The sequence below is a fragment of the Cygnus olor genome, chromosome 5 (assembly GCF_009769625.2).
Source record: "Cygnus olor isolate bCygOlo1 chromosome 5, bCygOlo1.pri.v2, whole genome shotgun sequence".
Taxonomy (NCBI): Eukaryota; Metazoa; Chordata; class Aves; order Anseriformes; family Anatidae; genus Cygnus; species Cygnus olor.
In genome coordinates this window covers 63,970,336-63,991,989 of record NC_049173.1, presented here as the reverse complement: position 1 = coordinate 63,991,989, position 21,654 = coordinate 63,970,336, and the positions used below count along the sequence as shown (strand labels likewise).

The window sequence follows — 21,654 nt, the reverse complement described above, 5'->3', positions numbered from 1 at the left end:
GCCCGCGACCCGCGGCCCGCCGCCATCTTGACGGCTGCGCCCGGCAACGGCGGGCGCGTGGCTGGGGGCCTCTGAGGGACTCCGGTCCGTCTGCCTCCAGCCTGTGCGCTGCGGGACGCCCCGCTTCGCAGCCAAATTTTTGCACTCCACAACTGTTTTGTGTGCCCTAAAGCGGTAACAACGCCTTTTAGGCTAGTTAAAGACACTTTTTTTTTTTTTTTTGAGCTAATCAGTGTTCTAATCCATTTCAGATAAAGTGATTCATCTGATTTAAACACACCCAGAAATAGGAGCCTCAAACACAGCAGCCCAAGATGTCACTAATAGTTTCCACAAGACCTTTTTAAAAAGGACCAAAAAGTCCCAGCGCAGCAAATGTGACGTGCAGCAGGTGCCATTAATCAGACAAGCAATCCCCTGACAGATGCCACAACTTCACCTCCCCACTTCCTTTTGTCTTGTACTACCTTGATTACATGCAACCCAATAAAACTGCCAATCTCTCTTCTGTACCAGATCACCTTAAAACAAACTGCTCGAGTAACAAAGGTCCTGACAAATCTTGATGTTTACAGCCACAGGAGCCCAAGCAACCCACAGAAAGTCAGGTGCACATCCATGCTGAGTTCCTGTCAGCCTCCCCAGTCTCTTATCCCCTAAATATGGGGGCGACACCACAGGTTCACTTTCCTGAGAGGTGAGGAGGCTATGTGGGATGCTCTGACCCTGCAGAACAGAACAGCCCTGATGATGTTAGCTGGTGCCCCCTGCGAGCCTCGCCACCAAAACTGATCTGCTACAAAGGGGACATTTCTACAAAGAGCACAGTCTGAGTCTGAAACCTGATAAGACAATGCATTAAAGCACACAGTCAATAAAGAATAAAGTTTGTACTTAACCATATTTCTGTTGTTCGCTGTTTCCTTTTCAATGGGCTGATCTCCAGGAGCTGAGGCCTCAGGGCAAACCTGAAGCACTTGTTCTGCCTCCCTTGAGGGCTGCCCCCACTCGGCAGCGCAGGATATTCTGGATGCTTCACAGCACGGACAACAGCAGGTCTTGAGGGCTCCTCTCTGCAGCCTGCTGAAACAGAACACCTGTCTCTCAGTCATATAATTATTTTTTGGACAGATTTTTTATTGAGACCTAAACCAAAAATACAGGGATACTTTCTTCTCCTCACACCGAGTTCACACAACTGCCACTGGTTTTGGGATGCAGGAAACAGTCCCCATGGTTTTGGGATGCAGGAAATACCACAAGGGATGACAGTATCCCAGGTGAGGGCCAAGAGAGTTTGTTACTCCACTTCTTGTAGTGGTTCCCCCTTTTTTAACCTCTCATGCCTCAAAATACCTGTTTCTTTGTGGAGAGCTGCTGCACAGCTCTGAGCAGGGCAACACAACTGTCACCAATGGCTTTCACCGGTATGCATGTGCCACTGGTGCTGTATGAACGTGTCTTAAATTAATTTGGCTAAACATTTCCAGTCATCGACAGAACTCGGTACCCTCATACACTCCCACTTTGTGCACAATGAGATGGTTTTGCTTAGAGCTCCATTGCCTCAAGGCATATAGGCCATCAACTTTTCTTCTTGTAAGACATACAGAGGAACATTTCCACCTAAATATCACATCCCTATATATTCCTACACTTTTGATGACCAGAAAGCTTTTTGTTTTCAAGACAACCAGTGACATACAACAAGAACACAATTTCTGAGATTATGGAAATCTCATGAAATTTCTGAAAACTGAAGTTAGCCAATGTAACCTATGAAAACGGGACTGGACATCTTTTACAGAGAGATGGTTACACCAAGTGAAGTGCTATACAAATGCTTGCCTTGCAAGAATTTAGAATCACAGTAATGGCCCATTCAAAATACTCATTTTTTAAAATGGGAATGCACTGTATAGTAAATACGAACTGAAACATCTGAGTTTCAGGACAGATGATGTACAAGAAGGCCATTAAAATACAACCTCTATCTCAGCAACCTCTATCAATCAGTAGCCCACAGAAGGCGATGCAAAGCAATTCGTAATAAAGGACCCAAAACATCCCATCCATGAGCTGTGGTTTGCTTCATTTGTATGTGAAGTTTTCTTTTAAAAAGGTTAAAGAATTTTAACTTACAATAGAGAAATATGCCCTCCTGCCCCCCCACAAAAAATGCCAAAGCTACAGTTTCCTTCCCAAACTCAACCGAAATACAACTGTCACTGCATTGCTTTCTGGAGTCTACAGACACAGCTATTTAATGAGGGTAAGTGGCAAACGGAACTTCTGAAGCCCCATTGTACAGAGTTACTACTGAATTGCTGATCACTGTAACAGTTTAAATAGGACAAAATCAAGTGGAACAATTTAGAGTTTGTGCAGAGGAGGAACTATTTCTGAAGAGTGAGAAGACAGAAAAACATAAGACGAAAAAAGGAACAGTGAAAGAAATAAACAGCTGAAACCCAATTGTTTTACAAGAAAGTTTATTTCCAAACTGACAGCAAATAAGAAAATGAAGTATTGAATAAATAACTATAACAAAATGTGTAGTTGATATATAAAGACCACATTTGTAGGCTCTATATATGTGCAATCCTGAATCTGCATCAGTTGTACTTTTGCTGTAGTTTGATGGGATTATAAACAGTTGTATGGAAGAGATTATTTTCCCCAAGCACGAGCGTGGTAACTTGGCTATCCTGCCCAACATGACAAGAACTATGATTAGCATTAGCAGACCTATAAACAGCCTAAATAAAAAGCACTACAATTTAATTTGCCAGAGAATACCTTAACAGTGGAGATTGTTGCAGGAAGAAGAGAGGTGAATGGGAGAAGAGCTGAGCAAAATTCCACTGTGCCATACTCTTGTAGCCAAATTCAGCCCAAATTCTCTGAGGCTAATTAAATTGCACCTTTTGAGACTCTGTAGATCTTGCTAAATAAATACCTGATCCTATGGACAAATGTAAAAGCATGTACCCTGCTGTCCAGACAGTGCCTGACTGATATTCTTAGGAATTTGAGTGGCTTAAAGGTTTTCAGAGTAAGTTTGCAAAATTGGCTTTTATTATTATTTTTTATACTTGCTTTTAAATTAAAAAATAAGTATACCAGCCCAGTGCACTCAAGATCGTGCTACCAGAAATACTTACCTGGGCCAGCACAGGCTCACTGAAAAACAGCAGTGTTTAACTAGGAGTTTTCAAGCCCAAGGGGAAACAGTTGTTCTCTCTTTTGTGGGTAACAGGGGAACCCAAATAACGATGAATGGGAAAGAAGTGAAACAATGGCCAATTTGTCTAGCTGTCAGAAGTAACTGCCACAGAAATGGGTACAATGCCTTCTTGTCAGTATTTCCTGCACTTACAAGTTCACCTGAAGTCCACCAAAAACACTTTGATCAAATTGGAACAGTTCTGGCAAAAAAAATGGATGAAACCCATTGTAGAGCAGCCAGCATAGTCTTGAAACTGGTTCATCTTATATGAAGGTAAACAAAGTGAAAAAGCCAAAGAAGAGGAAGGTCAAGTTGCTTCTATGACAATCTGAAATGCTACAACCGATTGTAGTTGATGCGCCAGTCCTTCTACTCTTTTTAGCATGTAGTCTGTCTGCATGCAGATAGAGCATTTCTCAAGAATATTATTTACACTTCCTGGGTGAATACAAGAGCAAGAGACTGAGGTGGACAACAGAAAGTGGAATTTGGCAGCTAGGACACCCCCTATAAAGGCAGTAGTTCTGGGCCCAAAATATGTAAATTCACGGGAAGATCTGAAGATCCTCAGAAAGAAGTTATAATGCACAAGTTAGATTAAAAAAGTATAGGTTCTACAAAGCAAGTCAGGCACAATTCTTCAATATTTTTCTGCAACTATGAAAGCATACACTCTTAACAGTTTTTAAATGACTCCCTTTCTGCCTACACTTCTGCCTTCAGTTACAAAGAAAATGGCAAAAGAATACGATCATAAGAGTTGTATTCAGATCTGAAATTTCCTTCAAAACATCCTAAAAGTTGAAGAGCAAATGATTGCCATGACTGCAAAACAACAGGTCCAATCAGAATGCCTCTTTCCTGTGCTAAAGTGAATTTAAAATGATAAGAATAGAACAGAAAGCAAGTTTTTGTAACTGCGATTAAAAGCCTCAAAATGTCTAATGCACATTAAGGAATCATCACTAATTTACCAGTACTGCTAACCTTTTTTCTTTTATTCCTTCCTTCAGGGAAGATACAAAACCATAAAAGAAGTACTCTGCCTTTTCCCAAATCTACTTTTATTTATTTTATTAATCTCTTATGTGTATCATTTAATGTAATTTCTTTTGCAAGCATTTCTTAGAAATGTAGATAAGCAGATAAAAACTTTTTAACAGAGTTTCAAGAAGCTCAGCCACCTTCCTGGCATTCAAACTATCCTCATGAACCTATGAACATTCAAAAATCTGTCTTTTCTTCAGCATACCTGTTTACAAAGCAAAAAGAAGCTAGCCCTGTCTGCCCCACAAATCATTCCTATATTTGCTGATTTTTCAGAGTCATTATAACTTATATTCAAATTGGAATGAGTTTTACACCAAAGCAAGCACCCCACTGGAGACATAGCTTTGGAACACTGATTTTTCTCCAGTAGCTTTCTACAGCCCCATGGTAGTTTCTGTTATGTCAGCAGACCTGCCACGTCAGGAATGTCTTTTCCTTGTCTTGCCTAACATAGATGCTCAGAAACCTCTCAGTCAAACGCTACAGAATTAAACAGTAACACACACAGTGGTAAATCAGAAAGTCCCCAGATAAGTACTTAATATGCAGCAGCCAGTCAACCTAAAGCCTGGTAAGAGATTTAAACAAAGGAAGGGGTAAAAGGATGGGATTTTGACAGTAACACTTAAGACATATTTTGTTGTAGAAAAAATTCCACACAATAATTTTTGCCCTGAAAGTATAATGCTTTATCATTCCTTTTAGTAAAATGCTACAAATAATCTAAACAGAACAAAATTAATACAAAGAGAATCTCTTACTGGTTCAGAACCTGAGCAGGATGGAATTTAAGGGGGCTACATTTCCATTTGAGAAAAAACATACAGACTACGTATGACAAAATGCTCGCTTGTTGATACAAGCTTGTATGTTTATTGGGATAATTAAAGTCTGTTTTGAATATAACCCTCAGTTGAAAAAGTCTGGTATCACATTCCTGACGGGGTTAGGTGTCAGCGATTTACTATTAAAGGTGATAGTCTAATTGCATTCTCAGACTTCCCTGTAGCCAAGTGAACTTTGCTAGCAGAATAACATCAAAGGAACATCAAAACTACTGAAAACACCTAAGCTACATTTTTAAATACACATAACATGTCAGCAAAAAATGCTGGCTTATTCGTCTAATATACAGTACAATTTACTATTTATGACATGAGAACCAAGATTGGCTTTTGGTCTCTTGTCATATGGGTCCAGACTTCATAAGGCTTTTATCAATGGAGCAAAAAATATTTTGGGGAGATCTGGTGCTCAAATATATACTGCTTTGAAAAAATAGGAGTACCGTATTATCAACAACCAGCTGAAGCAAAGACAAGGCACATGTTAATTTCTATATTTTTCATAACAGAAATGATAAAGACTGAATTAATGTATTTCTGAAGTTTCAACCAATTGTAAAGTAATAGCTGAACAGTACACAAGTTAACCTTCACTTCCAACTCCTAGAATTTAAACACCTTGCTGCTTTAGAAAATCAGCTTCCTGCCCACCCTGCTTGTAGTGAAATTTCATCTGTGTTCTATTTGAAAAGTGCACAGAAAAATGTATAGAACATTTCATTATTACCATTTAAAAACAAACTAAGAGTGACTGGAATGGATTTATTACAGCGTACATCTGCATTTTGGTTAAGTAAGAGCTATGGTCTGCAATCTGATTGAGCTGAACAGCTACAGCGCTTAAATTGCTGGATTCAGAAACAGTCTTCCTCACATCCTTACTCTGTACCATATTTTTCTGGTGGCTAAAGTCTGATGAAATAGCTTCCTGTCCCTGGGGGAGGCTCCCTGACTGCCTGCTGAGAAGTACACAGCATGCAGTGATTTTTTGTTGTGCAGCATGATTGTCACAGGAGCCAGAACAACCAGTAAAGCAAATTACTCCCCACATTTTAATGAAGGTTAGGAACTAGAGTGAAGTTTAGGAAGAACTGCCCTCCAAGATCAGACTTCTTGTTTATCAAGACTATTAGCTTTCTCCTTCTGTTGTATGCTAAGCAGACATCACATACATGTCTTTTTTTCTCCCATACCGTGCCTCAATCTCTCTGGTATCAGTCAGTTGATTGGTTGGTGAGATTACTTATTCCATCATGGATTATGGCTTTTTACAACTTTGTTGTCAGTCTTCAGGATTTACTCTTATAAAAACACAGTCTTCCAACTTCAGCCTATTCATGTATGCTTTGGCATTAGCTCTTTTAGGGTAAAAACTGTCCTATTGTTATGCGTAGTGTGTCTGGCAAAAAAGGTCATCAGCCTGGAGCACCACTAATGATTGCCTCCCTCTTTTTACAATCACTACAGGTACTAAACTACTGTAAAGTGAAGCAAAGCCCACAGTGCTGAAAAACTGTAGGAACATTTAAAAAGAAAAAGTTGACTGCAAAGTCTAGAGATAGTTAGCTTTCATTCCTTTAAGGGAGGAGTTTATGTAGGCCTGGAATCCAAATCTGGAAGAAAAATTGACTGGCAATGCTGGAAATGTGGGAACCAATTTCTAAAAGGAAGTGATACACCAGGATGCTTTACTTCATAGGATCCCTCTTTTACAAACGACTTCCTTCTTCTAATGTGCCAAAGCATTCCCTTAGAAATAATTTTCAAAAAGAGGAATAAAATCTTTGGGGAAATATAGATTTCTACTCCCAAACACCCAGTCCTTTTTGGCATATTGTTTCCTCCTCCCCAAATTCTCTTGACCAATATTCCTATCTAACCCAATTTCATCCTGTGTAATCCTCTGCTACAGAACCTTCCAATACCAACAGGCAGTATCTGCTCACAAGACAGTTCCTTCCACTCTTATCAGAATGGAAGCAGCGTGGAAAATCACAGAGGTCTCTCCAGTCTGAAAACAAGTCTGTTATACAGACAGGCCTCATGGTGAAGATACATATAATCATCTCTGCTTGTCTTTAAATACTAAGCCGCATAAGTCGGTCTGGCTTGTTTATTCAGTAATTAAGTATGTTTTCCTTTATAGGAGTAAGTATGGGGGAAGCATAACCTTTGACTTGGGAGTTTTGCAAGAACAGCTGGTAAGATGCAATAAGAGAAATCACTTAAAAGATACAGCAGCTTTTCCTGACCCAGCTGGTTTTGAATGCCTTGGAGCAAACTAACTAGTATGAAAGGGGAAGTAATACTCACATTTGTACAGTGGTCAGAAAATGTCCTGGGAAATGAGAAGAACAAGTTTTTTCTTTGCTAAATCACTTCCACCACCGTTTCCAAAAACTATTAGCAACAAAATTTAAGAAAAAAACTTGAACGTTCATGTCAAATGATACATCTTTAATTTCTAAATGGTTGCAAAAACTAAGAAACTGATCTAGTTGACAGGTAATTAATTCTCTTTGCATAGTACAGTTTATCTCCACGGGATATCAAAAATTATTTAAAACGTCAGGAAAACTGGCATCTAAGTCAATAAGCAGCCTCAACCCTACATAAAGGTTGCAGACAACCTCAATGTTTTCAAGTTTTTCTTTGTAACACCCAGAGAATGGCCTGCTTTGGCCACATCTTTCCCACTGTATTGTGTTCTTTCACTGCATTTTTCAGTTGGCCATCTGTATGAAAAAAATAAAAGGCTGCAATGCATATTAATAAAGTAATTCACAATAAATTAGCTTCACTGTATTTGAACTTGACCTTTTTGAGGTCAAATACCTCAAAGTACATAGTTACGATTTTTTTTTTTTTTAAGTAAAATGTGTACACCTCACAATATTTAAAAATGATAACTTAATTAACGTTTCATCCAGAAGATGTTTAATCCTTTAATCCTTCCCTTGAGAAGGTTAAAGGTAAGGCTTCAGTTTCAGAAGTACTCTTGACACTCATCTGAAGTAAGCACTGAATCTTACAGGAAGCCAAGAAAGTTTAGCTTGCTTAACAAGCTTGCTAACAAGACAAGAGTAAAGACTTTTTCGTATAAAAAAAATAAGTTACATTTTACTGTATGAATTAGACTTACCTACAATGGTTTTTTTTTCCTTTACAGAATTATAAATGGAGAGAAGCATTGTACTTACATCATCATTAGTTAATCCCTTTTTTCTAGTAACTTCTGTCCTGATTTTCAAAAGCACTGATTATCAGCATATCCTAGGTAGTGAGTGGTAGCTGCAGGCACTCAGAACTGTTGAAAATAGACTATTAGTACTTGCATTTATGCCACAAACGCACCATTTGAAAATATTCCTCTTGAAAACTGGTAGTTTACTTTTTAGTCAAAATCAGTTGACTAATTATTTCTTTTTAATATTTTTTTAGTGCTTTAGAATGCTTAAAATAACTACTAACACTAATAACTTAATATACTTTAGTGTACTATGGTAAAAATGAATGTCAAAAATTTAAATTTATGATAAATAAACTTTGGAAAAAATTATACAAGGCCGTAAATAAATAATTTAACTTCAGTCTCATTAAAAAGTAAAACAGTATGTCAAACAATATCATCCTACCTAGACAATACAATCTTGTTATATTTTATTGCATAATCAGAGTAACATCTTAAGTAAAATATGTAAAGAAACGAAATCATTAGATTTACTTCCTTTAATATTGAACAACCAAAGTTTCTCCTTTGTACATAATCCAATTTAAAGATAATATAATTAGCACTTCCAGCATTAACATTCTGTATTTACAATGAATGAAATGGGGTGGATAATCTAAACAGTATTCAAGTCTGTATGAAACAAATCAAAATACGAAGATTTACAGTAGGCTCAAAATCCACGACTTTTCTATTTATGGAAACCAATTGAAAAGGCTTTGTCTTCTTTACTACTTGTAAGGGTTCCTTAAATGATGATTTTGTTATAATATTCTAAACATTTCAAGTCTTCAGCAATGCCTTCATTATTTGTACATGACATTAAAAATTAATTCCAATACTTCTATTTCACTTTTCACTTGCTTGTAGACCAGTCTGAAATCTGATGAAGGATAACAAGGAAATTTACTATATAATCCTAATTCCATATTCCTGAATATACAACGGTTAGAAGTAGGTGATGTCAGTCCATTCCAAGGGTTATGTACACAAAACTTACAAAATGTTCTTTGCTCTTGCATAAAATGTGTACATAGTATCAATGAGCAGGGAACTTCAAAGTTTTTATGGATTGCTGCTGGCATGGACCTTTGTTGATTGAAAATAAAATACCTTTCGCTCTATTGTTCTGGTAGCAGTTTTAGAAGTTAATCATCAATCCCTGGTGTTTCACCCTGTTGTATTCTGGAGGCTATTCTAATGGCTTCTTCCAGAGACTGTTGTTCTCCAAGCTGAAACAGATGCATTTAAACATAAATAAATTTAAAATTTTACACAGATCAATTTTTCTTTACAAATTTGTAAGGTGAAACCAAAGATAAAGATACTGATCAATACTTAGCACAAGTAAGTGTGATCAGTACTGTCACACCTCTTCTGGGTAGTATATACTACCAGATATCTAATCAGCATGAAAATTAAGATAGCGGCTGACAGCAGATTAAACTGAATTTCTATGTATCTACCGAATTAATTTTCTTCAAAGACTGCTGCATGGTAAACACATTTCATGATACACAAAGGAGATGATAATTTACCTTGGCAGACACAACAAAGCTAAGATAAGGCTTTCAAAATTCATGGTGGCCATTGAAATACATTTTAACACTGGTAAACCAAACAAACACCTTCAGTTTTCTTAACTCTTATGCAGAAAATAAGATCTTTGGAACAACAGCATATAATATATATATACACACACACACATATATATAAATATAAAGCATTCATGATGACACTGCTTAATTCCACAGTAGTTTAGAGATTAAATTATTATATTGTAGTTGTAACTAACAAGGCAGATAATGTATCTGTGGCACTGTCAGAAGCAACACCAGCAAACCCAGAGTAAAGACAACCAGACATAATCTTCAGAAAGGGTCCACAGAGTTTTATACTGCACGTACATCCTGTGACTCAAACTCTGAAGACAACCCCAACCTAACAAAAATGTGAACCTGGCCATTATCCATTCTCTACCATAAGATAGAAAGATGTGTAAGAGTATGAAAAGTGGAAACACATTATTTAACCAATGGATAGACAGTACTAAATATCATGTATAACTTGGTTTTACAGTCACTGGATATCACATTGTGGAGCCACTCAAATCAAGAGTTGCTCTGTTACCATCTCCTTAGGACCTGAATCTAGCTATTGGGCTATTGGCCTTATCAATATTTAGGAACCACGTAAATTAATTTATTAGTATGGAAATACAAGAGACATATCAAGAACTCAGGAACATTCAAGAATAGTTTTCAACACTTCCTCTACTATTTATATTGTATATCTTAAGTTTCATTAACATAAAGATATTTAACTTCACTAAAAACTTCACTGCTGGTAGTAAAAGACAGGCATTTTCCTCCTCATTTAAAGGACTCTCTGATGAGGATGCAAGTTACTCTTTCTTTTTTTCCTTCCTTTTTTTTTTTTTGGGGTGTGCATGTGTGTGTGTAATTTTGACAATCACTAAAATATGCTTTCTTTTACATAGAATTTTGAGTAGTACAAACGACTCAACAAAACAGGAATTCAGAATTATGAGCTTTTTACCTTTCATTGCTTGTCAATCAACATCTGATTTGCTATGTTAAATTTAACATGGGGCAAGATAACAATCTATCATTTCATCTTGAAAATATGAACACAGTTCCCTTCAGTTTATGCTCTTAGAGAGTCGCATGCATACATACACTCAGACTGTGGCATTAAACATGAGACTCAAACACTCACAAGTTTTGATCTTTTGTTACTTTCAGCAAATATGAACAATTTGAAGGAACCAGACTTAAGTTGCTGTTACTTCCACATGCAAAGTATATTTTATCCTCCAAAATGAACTTTGTGTGTCTATCTTCCACATTTCCCTTTCTATTTGAAGCTATTTCCAAGAACTTCATTTTTTTAAAAGACATATATTAAAATACACCACTTAATTCTTTTTTATTTAGAAGCTCTTTTGAGCATTTCCTCTTTGCACAGCCAAACTGATGTTCAATATGATGATGATTTGATGCATTTTTGAGAGCTAAAGGCCATCATGCAAACTGCACTCAAGAAAGTTGAGTATCTTCAACTCCCTTGGAATACATAGGCAGTAAAACTTGTATTAAAATTATCCTCCACACACTATTTTGAGACGTCAGGTTCCTGTGATTTTCTATGTTCTCTACGACAAAGCATTTCTGTAGTGATACTAGCTCAATAGGATCAAGCCCACAAAGAGTTGTGTCCCGATTCCATGGTAAATTTAAATATGGTAGCTTTATTACGTTCCCATCGTACTTCTTATTTATGCAAATAATAAAGCAGAGAACCAAGAGGGCTCTGAGGTGCACTGAAAGTATTAGGCACTTTGCAGGACTGATCCTAACATTCAAACCAAAATTTAAACTACTTTAACTCCTTTTCTTTTACTTTGGGTTTAAAATTGGATTGTGTCCTTGGAGAAGCAATTTCTCTAAAAACACTCAGTCATTTACTTGAACCCTGACTCTAATGTCACTTTAAGAAACATTTTTTTAAAATTACAAGAGCTCGTATTTACCTACCATTGTGTCATATGTAATAAAAGTAGTATACACACTTACTCAAATTGTTTGCTTGAGTAAGGTAGCACGTACACTAATAGTTCCTGCCCTAGGAGTTTCTCTCAAGCTTACTTGTGAATAAATTATAAAATACTTGTCTATGTTTTATTTTCAGTTACTTTCTCACTAAAAATTTTGATTTGTGCTTGGTTTTCACTTTTTCTTTTTTTTTTTTTTTTTAATTAGCCAATTTAAATTAAACTTCTTCTTCATACCTAGAAATTACTCTTTTATTACAGTGTATGGACAGTATGAGGAAATATTTTCAGAGACTGCTGTTTGTACTGTTCTGGTCTGGCACACAAACAAATGAAGACTATTTCCAGAAATTTCTGATTTTTACTTTTCCTACAGAACTATTCATACTTGCTTGTTGTTAACATTTCAGGGTACTAATAAAAAACGCAGTAGTTTTATCTGTACAGGGGAGTTCACAGCCATTTAACTTTGATAACATGTCATTCTTCATCAGCTCAATATGCAATGCTGAAGGATGAATGAAAGCACTCTTCCACTGAAGACTCATGACTCCAAAGTACTATGTATATCCTTCTCCTGCAAAAGATTTCCTTGGCCGTAAATTTGGCCCTCCTTGAATCTACCCTTTTCCAAAGTTCAACAAGCAGATTTGAAAAACCAGGTACTTATTATTCCTCTTGCTAATCCTATACATTGTTTTAAATAGGATGAGGTCATATGGTTATGGACTATTTTTTTCAGGGAAGACAAGCTAATTATATTCATTTTGTTATAATATTAGGAGCTTCTAGCTTCAGAAGCAAGAAACACTCCAAAAAGTATTTATCGTCGTCTTACCTGTACTGCAATTTGTGTTCCATTGGATGTAGCCAACAACGTAACAGGTCTAGTTTCTGTAGTCACTAAATGGTGCCCATGTTGCTGATGTCCCATTTCTGATGAGGCGCTATGAAATGCTGCTAAGTCTTGAGCCACAATAGCAACCTTCAGGACCAAAGAAAGAATCAACTGGATGATTTCAGACTACCATTATTCAACTCATGCAACAGTTTTCTTCAAATGTAAAGTTAAATTCAAAGCAATGATTATTTATGAACATAATTTTATCCTGCAAAACAGATCATTTTTTAAGAAAGGTTACCATCACCGTGTTTCTGAAAGTTATGCTAGCTCTCAAAACATAAATATCCTCAGAACTGCACAGAATTCAGTAACTGTACCTGTACAGAAAAATAAATACGTTCTTTTTCACATGGTACATTTTTAAAACAGTGGAATGCATTTTAACCTGAATATTAAAATCTGTATGACTGTATTTCTACTAGAAATGTTAGCTATTGTATTCATATATTAAAAGCAAAACTGAAAATACATACAAGTATTTCCTCTCTGCCAAATAAATTACAATCCCATGGTATGAAGCGATAAAGTTACAGTTCATACTGGATTCAATTTTCAGCTTTGCCACTCATTTACTGTGTGACTCTGGGAAGATGTTTAGTATTTCTGTGTCTTATTTCATGTATACATACATGAATTATCAGATTGGTACCTCAAGAATTTTTCTTGGGGACAAAGTATTGTTTCTAAAACATCCAGCAATATTTTGTTGTACAACACTGGAATAGAACACATCATAGTCTTCTGATGGGAATGATATGACCAGGTGTTGAAAACTGCTTTCATTAGATAAATCTATGTGAATGACAGAATTGTGATGGCTGATGTGCCTATTTTATATTATCTCATAAAGGAACATTACACATGTACATAGGAAAATACTTTACCTGCTGTCCTTCAGTGCCTTCTGCAGTAACCATTGCTACAGAATGCGTTCCCGCAGAAGAGATGACAGCATCATGGGTGGGGACTGTGATAGTGGTGCCATCCTGTGTTACCATAGTGATAGTATTTCCTATGGCCTGCATATCTGCCTGAGATATGTTGACCTGAAACACAAAGTATATCCTGAAGTAAAAGAAGTTTAACTGATGCTCAAGTCATACTTGAGTTTTAGCTTTTAGCAACATAACGTGTTTTCAGGTAAATGTTTCTAAGTAAGATTTGAAAAAAAAAAAAAAACAAAAAACAACGTGATATGCATTTGAAGTTTAACAGCATAATGTCAAACAAATTCCTGCTGGTTGCTTCAGCAGGAATACTCGTGGAAGTTCAGTTTCCTAATTTGAAACAAACTGTCTTAATAATCCAGAATGAAAAGGCTACTTGTTCATAGTAACACTGGAAAAAACATTTAAAATCCTGTTCACAAGTAACATACTGGTCACAAGATGTAGTAGCTGTTACTCTACTTCCTGACAGGGATACTCATGCATTTCCTGAGAATTAGTGTCACTCTTTGGAGAAGTCCCAGTCTGGGATGAAAAGCCCTCACTACATACATCTTACAGGTGGAGATGTAACATCCCATGATCTTTCAAACACACGTATCTGTTTACAGAAATAAAACAATGGCTCAGTAGTAAGAAAAAGGGTGCATACTTCCCACCAATATGAATTCCCAACAATATGAATTACTGATGTCTCCTGTATAAATGTAATAGGGCATCAGTTAAGTGATTTGATGTCTGATTTAGAAGGCAATAAAAACATCCCAGAACTGAAGTCAAGCTGAAGGATTAATAAAAGTGAGAAGAACTCCATGTTAAGGCCTGAAGGCCTTCAGTCAGAGGGTAAAAATGCTAGTTACTTAGTATTACTGCAGTATTCAGGGCTGACAATATAACAGACATCTTTAATTTTTCAAGTCTAATTTAGAAGATATTTTTCACATGCTACTGGCATATCAGGTACCTTCTCAGCAGAAATATAATTTTCCCTGTATGCCTTCAACATATTAATAGAGCTAAACTAAAGAATTGTGTTGAAATCCCCTCTTAGTGAAATTTCATACCAACACCTTAAAAAAAAAGCTACGCACAGGAATTTTCAAGTGGAGATAGCATCAAAACATTCCTTTTTGATCCTCTCTTGTTTATGTTAGAAACAGTAAGAATTTAACACTACCAAACAGCTTGTAAAACAGACAGCTGGACTAAAAAGACTATTTTTCCTAAAAAGTGTGTGCAGGCAAGACAACAGTGAAGATGATCATCAAATATTAATAGAATAATCAGGGAATTCTGGGAAACCTCAGAAAATAGGCTGTAGATGTAACAGTTGTTGCAATAGCCTGTGCCAACATTGTGAGCACAATAGACTTTGAGTTGTTAACAGTGACAAAGATAACAAGGACAGTAAAAAAAAAGTTTGAATTGTATTAATACAGTTTCAGATATCAGAATATGTGGTCTAATTCAGGTATTCCAGAGGAGGCCCAACCTTAAACATACTACATGAGCTCCAAAGAAATTTATTTCCATAAGAAATCCATGTACATACTTATTAAGGATCCTAACTGATTTGAGAAAGCCCATGGAGCATACACAACCACCAGCCTTAATTCTCAACGTATTTTTGTCATTTCTTTAGCACACCGGTTACTTACATGTTGGGTTCCATCCTGGGAAATTAGTGCTACTTGTTGACCTAATCCTGACTGAGTAACTGTAGCAACCTGTGCAGAAATTACATCTTCTCCCTCCACACCTGTCACATAGGCTATCTGTGAGCCTTTGAGAACATCTTCACCTTGACCTGTTTGACACAAAGAAAGCAAGAGGGTAGTTTACATACTCTAAAAGACTGGCAGGAAAGATAAATGACAACAATTAAACGCCAGCCTGGTTTGAAGGTTTTTAAATACTTCAGTAGAAAAACGGTAGTGGAAAGATGAGAAAAACAAAAGAAGGAAAAACACCAAAAGCAAGTCAGAAAGTCTCAAATTATTTGTTTTTAGAACCTGGGGTACAGTCTTCTAGCAATAAGTTACAACACATCTAAATGTGTATTTTCATTATGTGTAGTATTTATATAGTTTATAAGCAAACATTAAAAAGGTGACAATTCTAATTAATTCTGCAAACGTTAACCTTTCCATACAAGAGGCTTCATGAGACCACAACCGGCAGTTTTTCAAAGTTACTCATTAACAAACATACAGAAGAATACAGCAATGCCTTTGTGTGAAGATTTAAGTAGCGTTAATTATCTTAATAAATGTTTAACCTCAGCAAATGAATCTTATCATGCTCTTAAAAGATGGCATTAGACTATAGCAAATTTGCTTGAGGCATTCAGTGCAGTTTCCCAAATACCTGTAGTAAAATAGAACGACTAATCTGACCAAAACAGTTTGTATCTGTATTTCCTATCTTAGTCACATCTAAAATCAGAATTTGACATTTGTAACTGTTCTTGAAATACTTCCTTTAGCCTAATTTTTTATATTCATAGGATACAACACTCGTATCATAAAAAACATTCTAAAGGAGTACCACAACACTCAAGCTTGTTTTCATTTTTGCCTCTAGGACTGTTCACAGAAACTGCTGTTAACTGCAGAAAAACCAGCACAGTCTGAGGGTGCTGCAGAGACAGATTCTTCCTTTCCACAATGCAGTACCTTTATTCCTCCCCAAAGACTGCCAACAACTATAGTGTTTTACGCACTCAGAAAAATCCCCTAGGTTGCAACCAAACATTTTACACTCTGGCAGGTTCCTTCCCACATTCATGTTCATAGCAGGATTTTTATGGCAGGTTTGCTGGGACTGCAACTCTATTTTCTCTCTTATTCTCAACTTGCTATAAAACTCAGTTTATGAGCTGGTCAATTACTCTTGATTTCTGTTTACAAATTGACTACCACACTAAAAAGCCTTACAAAGAAGTTAAATAACTTTATTAAATACCTCAGATTTTTATCTATGTTTTCATTTGGATATAAAAAACAGCAAAATATTATCCACCCCATTTGTTACAACAAGAGATTCTAAGTCTGAAACTCTAACCTGGAGGTGGCTCAAAAAAAGCCTCTTGTTCTTCTTCAATTGGCTCCGTGTCATTATGTGCTGTCCGCTTGTGCATAGCGAGTGTAGAAATCTGCTTGTATGTTTTCCCACAGTGATTACAGTTGTATGGTTTGGAATGAGTATGTACAACGTGATGTTTGTATAAACTGGAATACTCTGTAAAACGTTTATCACAACCAGGAACTGTACAGACATAGGGCTTTTCCCCTGTATGGAAAACAGAATGGGTAAAGAGAACTTTATCCAGGATGCACAAACAAAATTGTCAACAAATTTGTAGATATTTAGTGACACGTCTTTATTACCAACCAAACTTCAATTTCAAAGGCAGTAGTGAAGCTCTGGTTTATCAATGCAACCTCTCACTGTCTTTTTTTTTTTTAATCTGCCAGTGAAAGTTAGGCCCTTTTTTCTCCCTATCATTCCATATAAAATGTCCTTCTGATGAAGACAGAATGATGCAGTCTGAAAGATGCAATCTGCAGAATCTTTTGAAACGGATCCTAAGGATGAAAGCAAATGCAAACTGCATCACTGTGTGACATACATAGCACCATGGGCTTCTGGGAAGATACCAACCTAAATATCAGTTTGGCACAGCACTGACAATTTTGTTCCTTTATTAGTGGAAGCTCTGTACTTTCCTTCAGTGATCAGCTATGTTGTTACACTAGTAGAATTTATCTTACTTTTGAGTCTTTAAGGTCTGAAGAAATCTACAGGAAGCATATGTTTAAACAATTATGGTTTAACATAAAAAGCACCTTTAATTTAAAATCAATGAAACAAACATCCAAATTACATTATAAACTAAAAAGATAATCTGAGATACAAAACTCATCTCCATCAAATTTGCCTGTGTTTCTATAAAATATATAAGGCTGTATATAAGGCTACCAAGATGATATTATATATATAGTAAGAGCTATTAATAGTTCTTACATTTTAGAGCCTTCTAATTTGTGCAGATTATTTCTGCTGACTAACCCTGCCAATCAAGGTGGCTAAGTATTTTCAGCTCCGGTCTATGAAAAGAAGGTTTTGATCACCATTCCTGGAGCAAGGAAAATACAACTAAGATGAAAGGGTGACTCATAAAGGTGAGCCAAAGTCAAGCTCAGGCTTATGCTTTGCTGTTATTTAATATACATCTCACAACACTGGCAAGCCCTAGAACCATATTAAGTATCTAACCTGGTGTCCACTGAAGACAAAGTTTTGCATTCATTTCAAAGAGCTTTGGAGCCAAATGAAATTTTTTCTACCTTGACAGCAAGGAGGGAAAATTAACTGCTTAACTCCCCACAGCTGAGGGGAGATAAGGCCCAAACGAAAGTACCAGGTCAGGTCACATAACCATGACTATACCCAATTACAGTGCACCAAAACAGTGTTCAAAACAAAAAGAATGACACAGGCCCTCCCAAGCAGGTTCCACTTCAAAACACAAAAACACCATTCATATACCTGTGTGTATTCTCACATGATTCTTATAATTAGTTGCACTGGCAAAAGCTCTCCCACATCCTGGCTCTGTACAGTAATAAGGTCTTTCGCCTGTATGTGTCCTGATGTGAACCTTTCTAATATTAGACGTTGTGAACGACCTGCCACATCCTTCAAAAGGACATTTAAAGGGCCTTTCACCTGAAAAAAAAAAGAAAAGGTACACATGGAAAAAATATGAAAGAAAACAAAAATCATTAAGTTACCCTGAATGTTGGAAACCAAAGCTATCTAATTAAGAACCTCAGTCAGAAATACCATGAGCATGTGAACATGGAGTGCTCTTTAGCAGTATCTGGCAAAATTTCAGAAAACTGTAGTCTGTGATCTAAATTATGAAGTATTTAGGTTAGTACTTTATGATGTACAAAACAGACTCAGTTGCTGACTAGCTTTCATACTGTGCCATATTCTAACATGTATTTAACCCCCCCATACAAATTCTTACATACATTGTCCAATACAAGTGTATTATACTATTTGTATATTTCTCAATTGTAATGAACAAGATGAAAAAATACCTTCGTGATTTAGTATATAACCAAGATCCAGATGGATTAGTAAAACTCACCACAGAAAGCACTTAACCTAAAAGAGCAGAGCCAACTTTGTAAAGAGAGACAGCTTTGAAACTCAAGTTTCAAACCCCAAAACCAAAGCAATCACAAATACAGATTTTTTGTTGTTGTTAGTAAGACTATTCTTATAAATTTAAACACAATAACTCACTTAATTCCACCAAAACCTTCACCATGAATGACAGATAAGATCAGTCCGTACCTAATCTCCCTGACCCTTCAGATCTACCAAAGCACATAGAGTTGCTGGGGGGCAGAGCAAAGCGGGGCTGACTTTGGAGAAGTGCAAGACACCTGACATGCTGTTCTGTCGTAATTTCACACTGCTTAGAGCTAAGTACATTACACTCACTGTACTGTTTACCAAAGACGAATCTGAGAGCAAGAGAGGGCAGATTACCACTACAGATACGACTTTAAATACTTAAAGGCAGAAATAAAAAATGAAGTCCTGATACAGACATTAATACCATGAAACTCCAAAGTAGTTAGCTCCTTGGCAGAGGAAACTGTAATTCACTCCTTAAGGCAGCTGTTTCGGGAAGGTTTTTCAGTTTTCTGCCAAGGCAGAGTGTATGTGAGTGTACACGCCTCAATGTTGTGTTACCATGGCTCCCCTAATCCTTCCTTCACCGCAGAACCTCAAATTACAGCCTGAAAGGAGCAGGGCTGCAGAGTCACCCCGCCCAACAACAGACCCTCCATTACAAACCAAAACAATGATTGTTCTTCGAGAATGCCTGCAAGAATGTCATCGGACTTGTTTGCGGGGCCAGCCTTTATGTTTCTAATGGAGTTGCTAGAAAAGTGACCTGTCTCCAGGTGACTGAGATTTTCAGCACCAGCAATGCAAAGCAGGTCGCAATGCTTTCAAGCTCTTTCCCGCAGGAGCCACGAGGAAGCCGAGCAGCATCTGGTGCCACCAGCTTTTCTGACACCAGAATCGGCTATCCAGGAGCTCACGGAAGCCGTGGCAAAGCACATGATGGCAGCAGGAAGTGAGACTGGCCTGCCACTGAAATCACTTTGGGCTAAAATAGGCAGAAAATGAGGAAAGCACGAAACAGTGGTCTATAGGATAAAGTTTCAAAGCCATGGGAGAGTGGGCAGTGTCCCTGGACTTGCTTGCCTCCTCTGGGTGCACTGTTGCATAGAGTATGAACACACACAACTCCATCCGTTTGCACAAAGGACTTGGTTTTATTTTTTACACGTTTGGAATATTTATTAACATTTGTTTTTTGTAGCATATGTTCGTTCATTTTTGTGCTGCAAGAAGGGAAATGGGGATAGCAATAATCTGAGAACTATTAATCTTCATGAAACCCACAAGCAATTTATCTCAAAGCACCAAAATGTAAAAACACTGATGCCATTTCTAAAAGGTAAGCTGGATTAGTGAGGGGAAGATCCTTGTTCTTTTATAGCTGCAAATGAAACCATAAAGGCACCAAGTGACAACGTGACACTGCTAAATGTTGGTGCATTTGCAATGGTAGTGTGAATGCTTCAGCACTCTTATAATAAGAGCATGCTGGATTTGCAGTAAATTGTTAACCATGCTGAAACGTTTTTGAGCTCACTGGGCTTCAGAAAGAACATACACAGGCTCATTTCATAAGTATAAAGTAACAGAGCAATCAGAGAAAAAAATCCACATACGTGAATTAACGAGAAAAAAAAAAAGTGATAATAGTACCTGTGTGAGTTCGAATGTGTTTCTGCAGGTCTCCTGAAGTCTTGAACGATTTGGTGCAATTTTCTTCTGTGCACCGATACGGCTTTTCACCAGTGTGTGTTCGGACATGACTTTTTAACCCATACCCTGAAGATCAGAAAAGATGTTATAACAGTATAAATACAAAATTAGGATGGTCAGAAACCATCACTCTTTGACTCTTTACAAGCTCTTCATTCTACCATACAGAACAACAGAACTCTAGATACAGTTTATAATTTTTTTTTCTTTCTTCATTTATTAAGAAAGTATACTTCTTACTTCCTTCAGAGGGATAAACTGTAATGATTATAATGTGGACAAATATTTATTCTGTCTTCTGAGGAAGCTGTATGCTCTCTATCCTACTTTTTTTTTTCATACTAACACCATCATCTAAATGGCATTTGTTAGCTCAATAATGAAGTCAATAGTAATAATATCTACTGCTATCTGGGCTCCAAGTTATTCTAATTTTTTTAAACCATATTATTATCACATGCCAACTGACAGCAGTCACAGATGCTCACTCCCTAGACTACTAAGTAGACAAAACTACTTTCAGAAACTCATCATCATCAAAAACTCTACAAATCTAAAGCAAGCTTTGGATCAGACCCTCTTTGTTAACAATTTTGCAATTAGCATGTTAACAACATTTTCCCTTCTGCACTTCCCTGAAAATATCATGACCAGAGAACACCTGAAAAGCAATTTAAAAACAGAAACTTGAATTTTCCTTCTGTCCACTAGTGATGTATATTTACACAAAGTAAAGTAATAGTCTGTAAGATGGCACCTGCTTTAATTTCAGCGTGTTCTCAATATATCCCTAAAACACCTAAAATTCCTATTTTTGATTTCTGAAAAACACACAGGATGGCTACCAACTAGAACATTAATTCATTCTTAAATCTAAAATAAACTCAATTTCATGATCCAACCCAGTAAAGTTATAAATATTTAAAATGAGAGCATTCAGTACTTAACA

At 36.8% G+C, this 21,654-nt stretch overlaps 1 protein-coding gene across 3 annotated transcripts in view; it reads right to left on the bottom strand.

Annotated features, from left to right (window-relative positions):
* Positions 1–86: 86 nt before the first annotated feature.
* The window catches only part of ZNF143 (zinc finger protein 143), a 46,708-nt gene continuing 25,140 nt past the window's right edge, over positions 87–21,654 (bottom strand). Inside the window, exons 10-19 of one of the 3 annotated variants that reach the window (XR_005820670.1) lie at positions 20,646–20,771; positions 18,330–18,509; positions 16,842–17,069; positions 15,437–15,585; positions 13,716–13,877; positions 12,766–12,912; positions 9,467–9,585; positions 8,325–8,431; positions 7,438–7,524; positions 87–1,080 (exon numbers count right to left, since the gene is read on the bottom strand). Coding sequence is in view for 2 of the 3 variants with exons in the window: in XM_040559835.1 (XP_040415769.1) it covers positions 9,502–9,585; positions 12,766–12,912; positions 13,716–13,877; positions 15,437–15,585; positions 16,842–17,069; positions 18,330–18,509; positions 20,646–20,771 (1,076 nt within the window). In the remaining variant the exon portion in view is untranslated. Of the gene's footprint in view, positions 1,081–7,437; positions 7,525–8,324; positions 8,432–8,847; positions 9,586–12,765; positions 12,913–13,715; positions 13,878–15,436; positions 15,586–16,841; positions 17,070–18,329; positions 18,510–20,645; positions 20,772–21,654 lie in introns of those variants that run through there. The other 2 variants (XM_040559835.1, XM_040559836.1) reach the window with 2 other exon arrangements.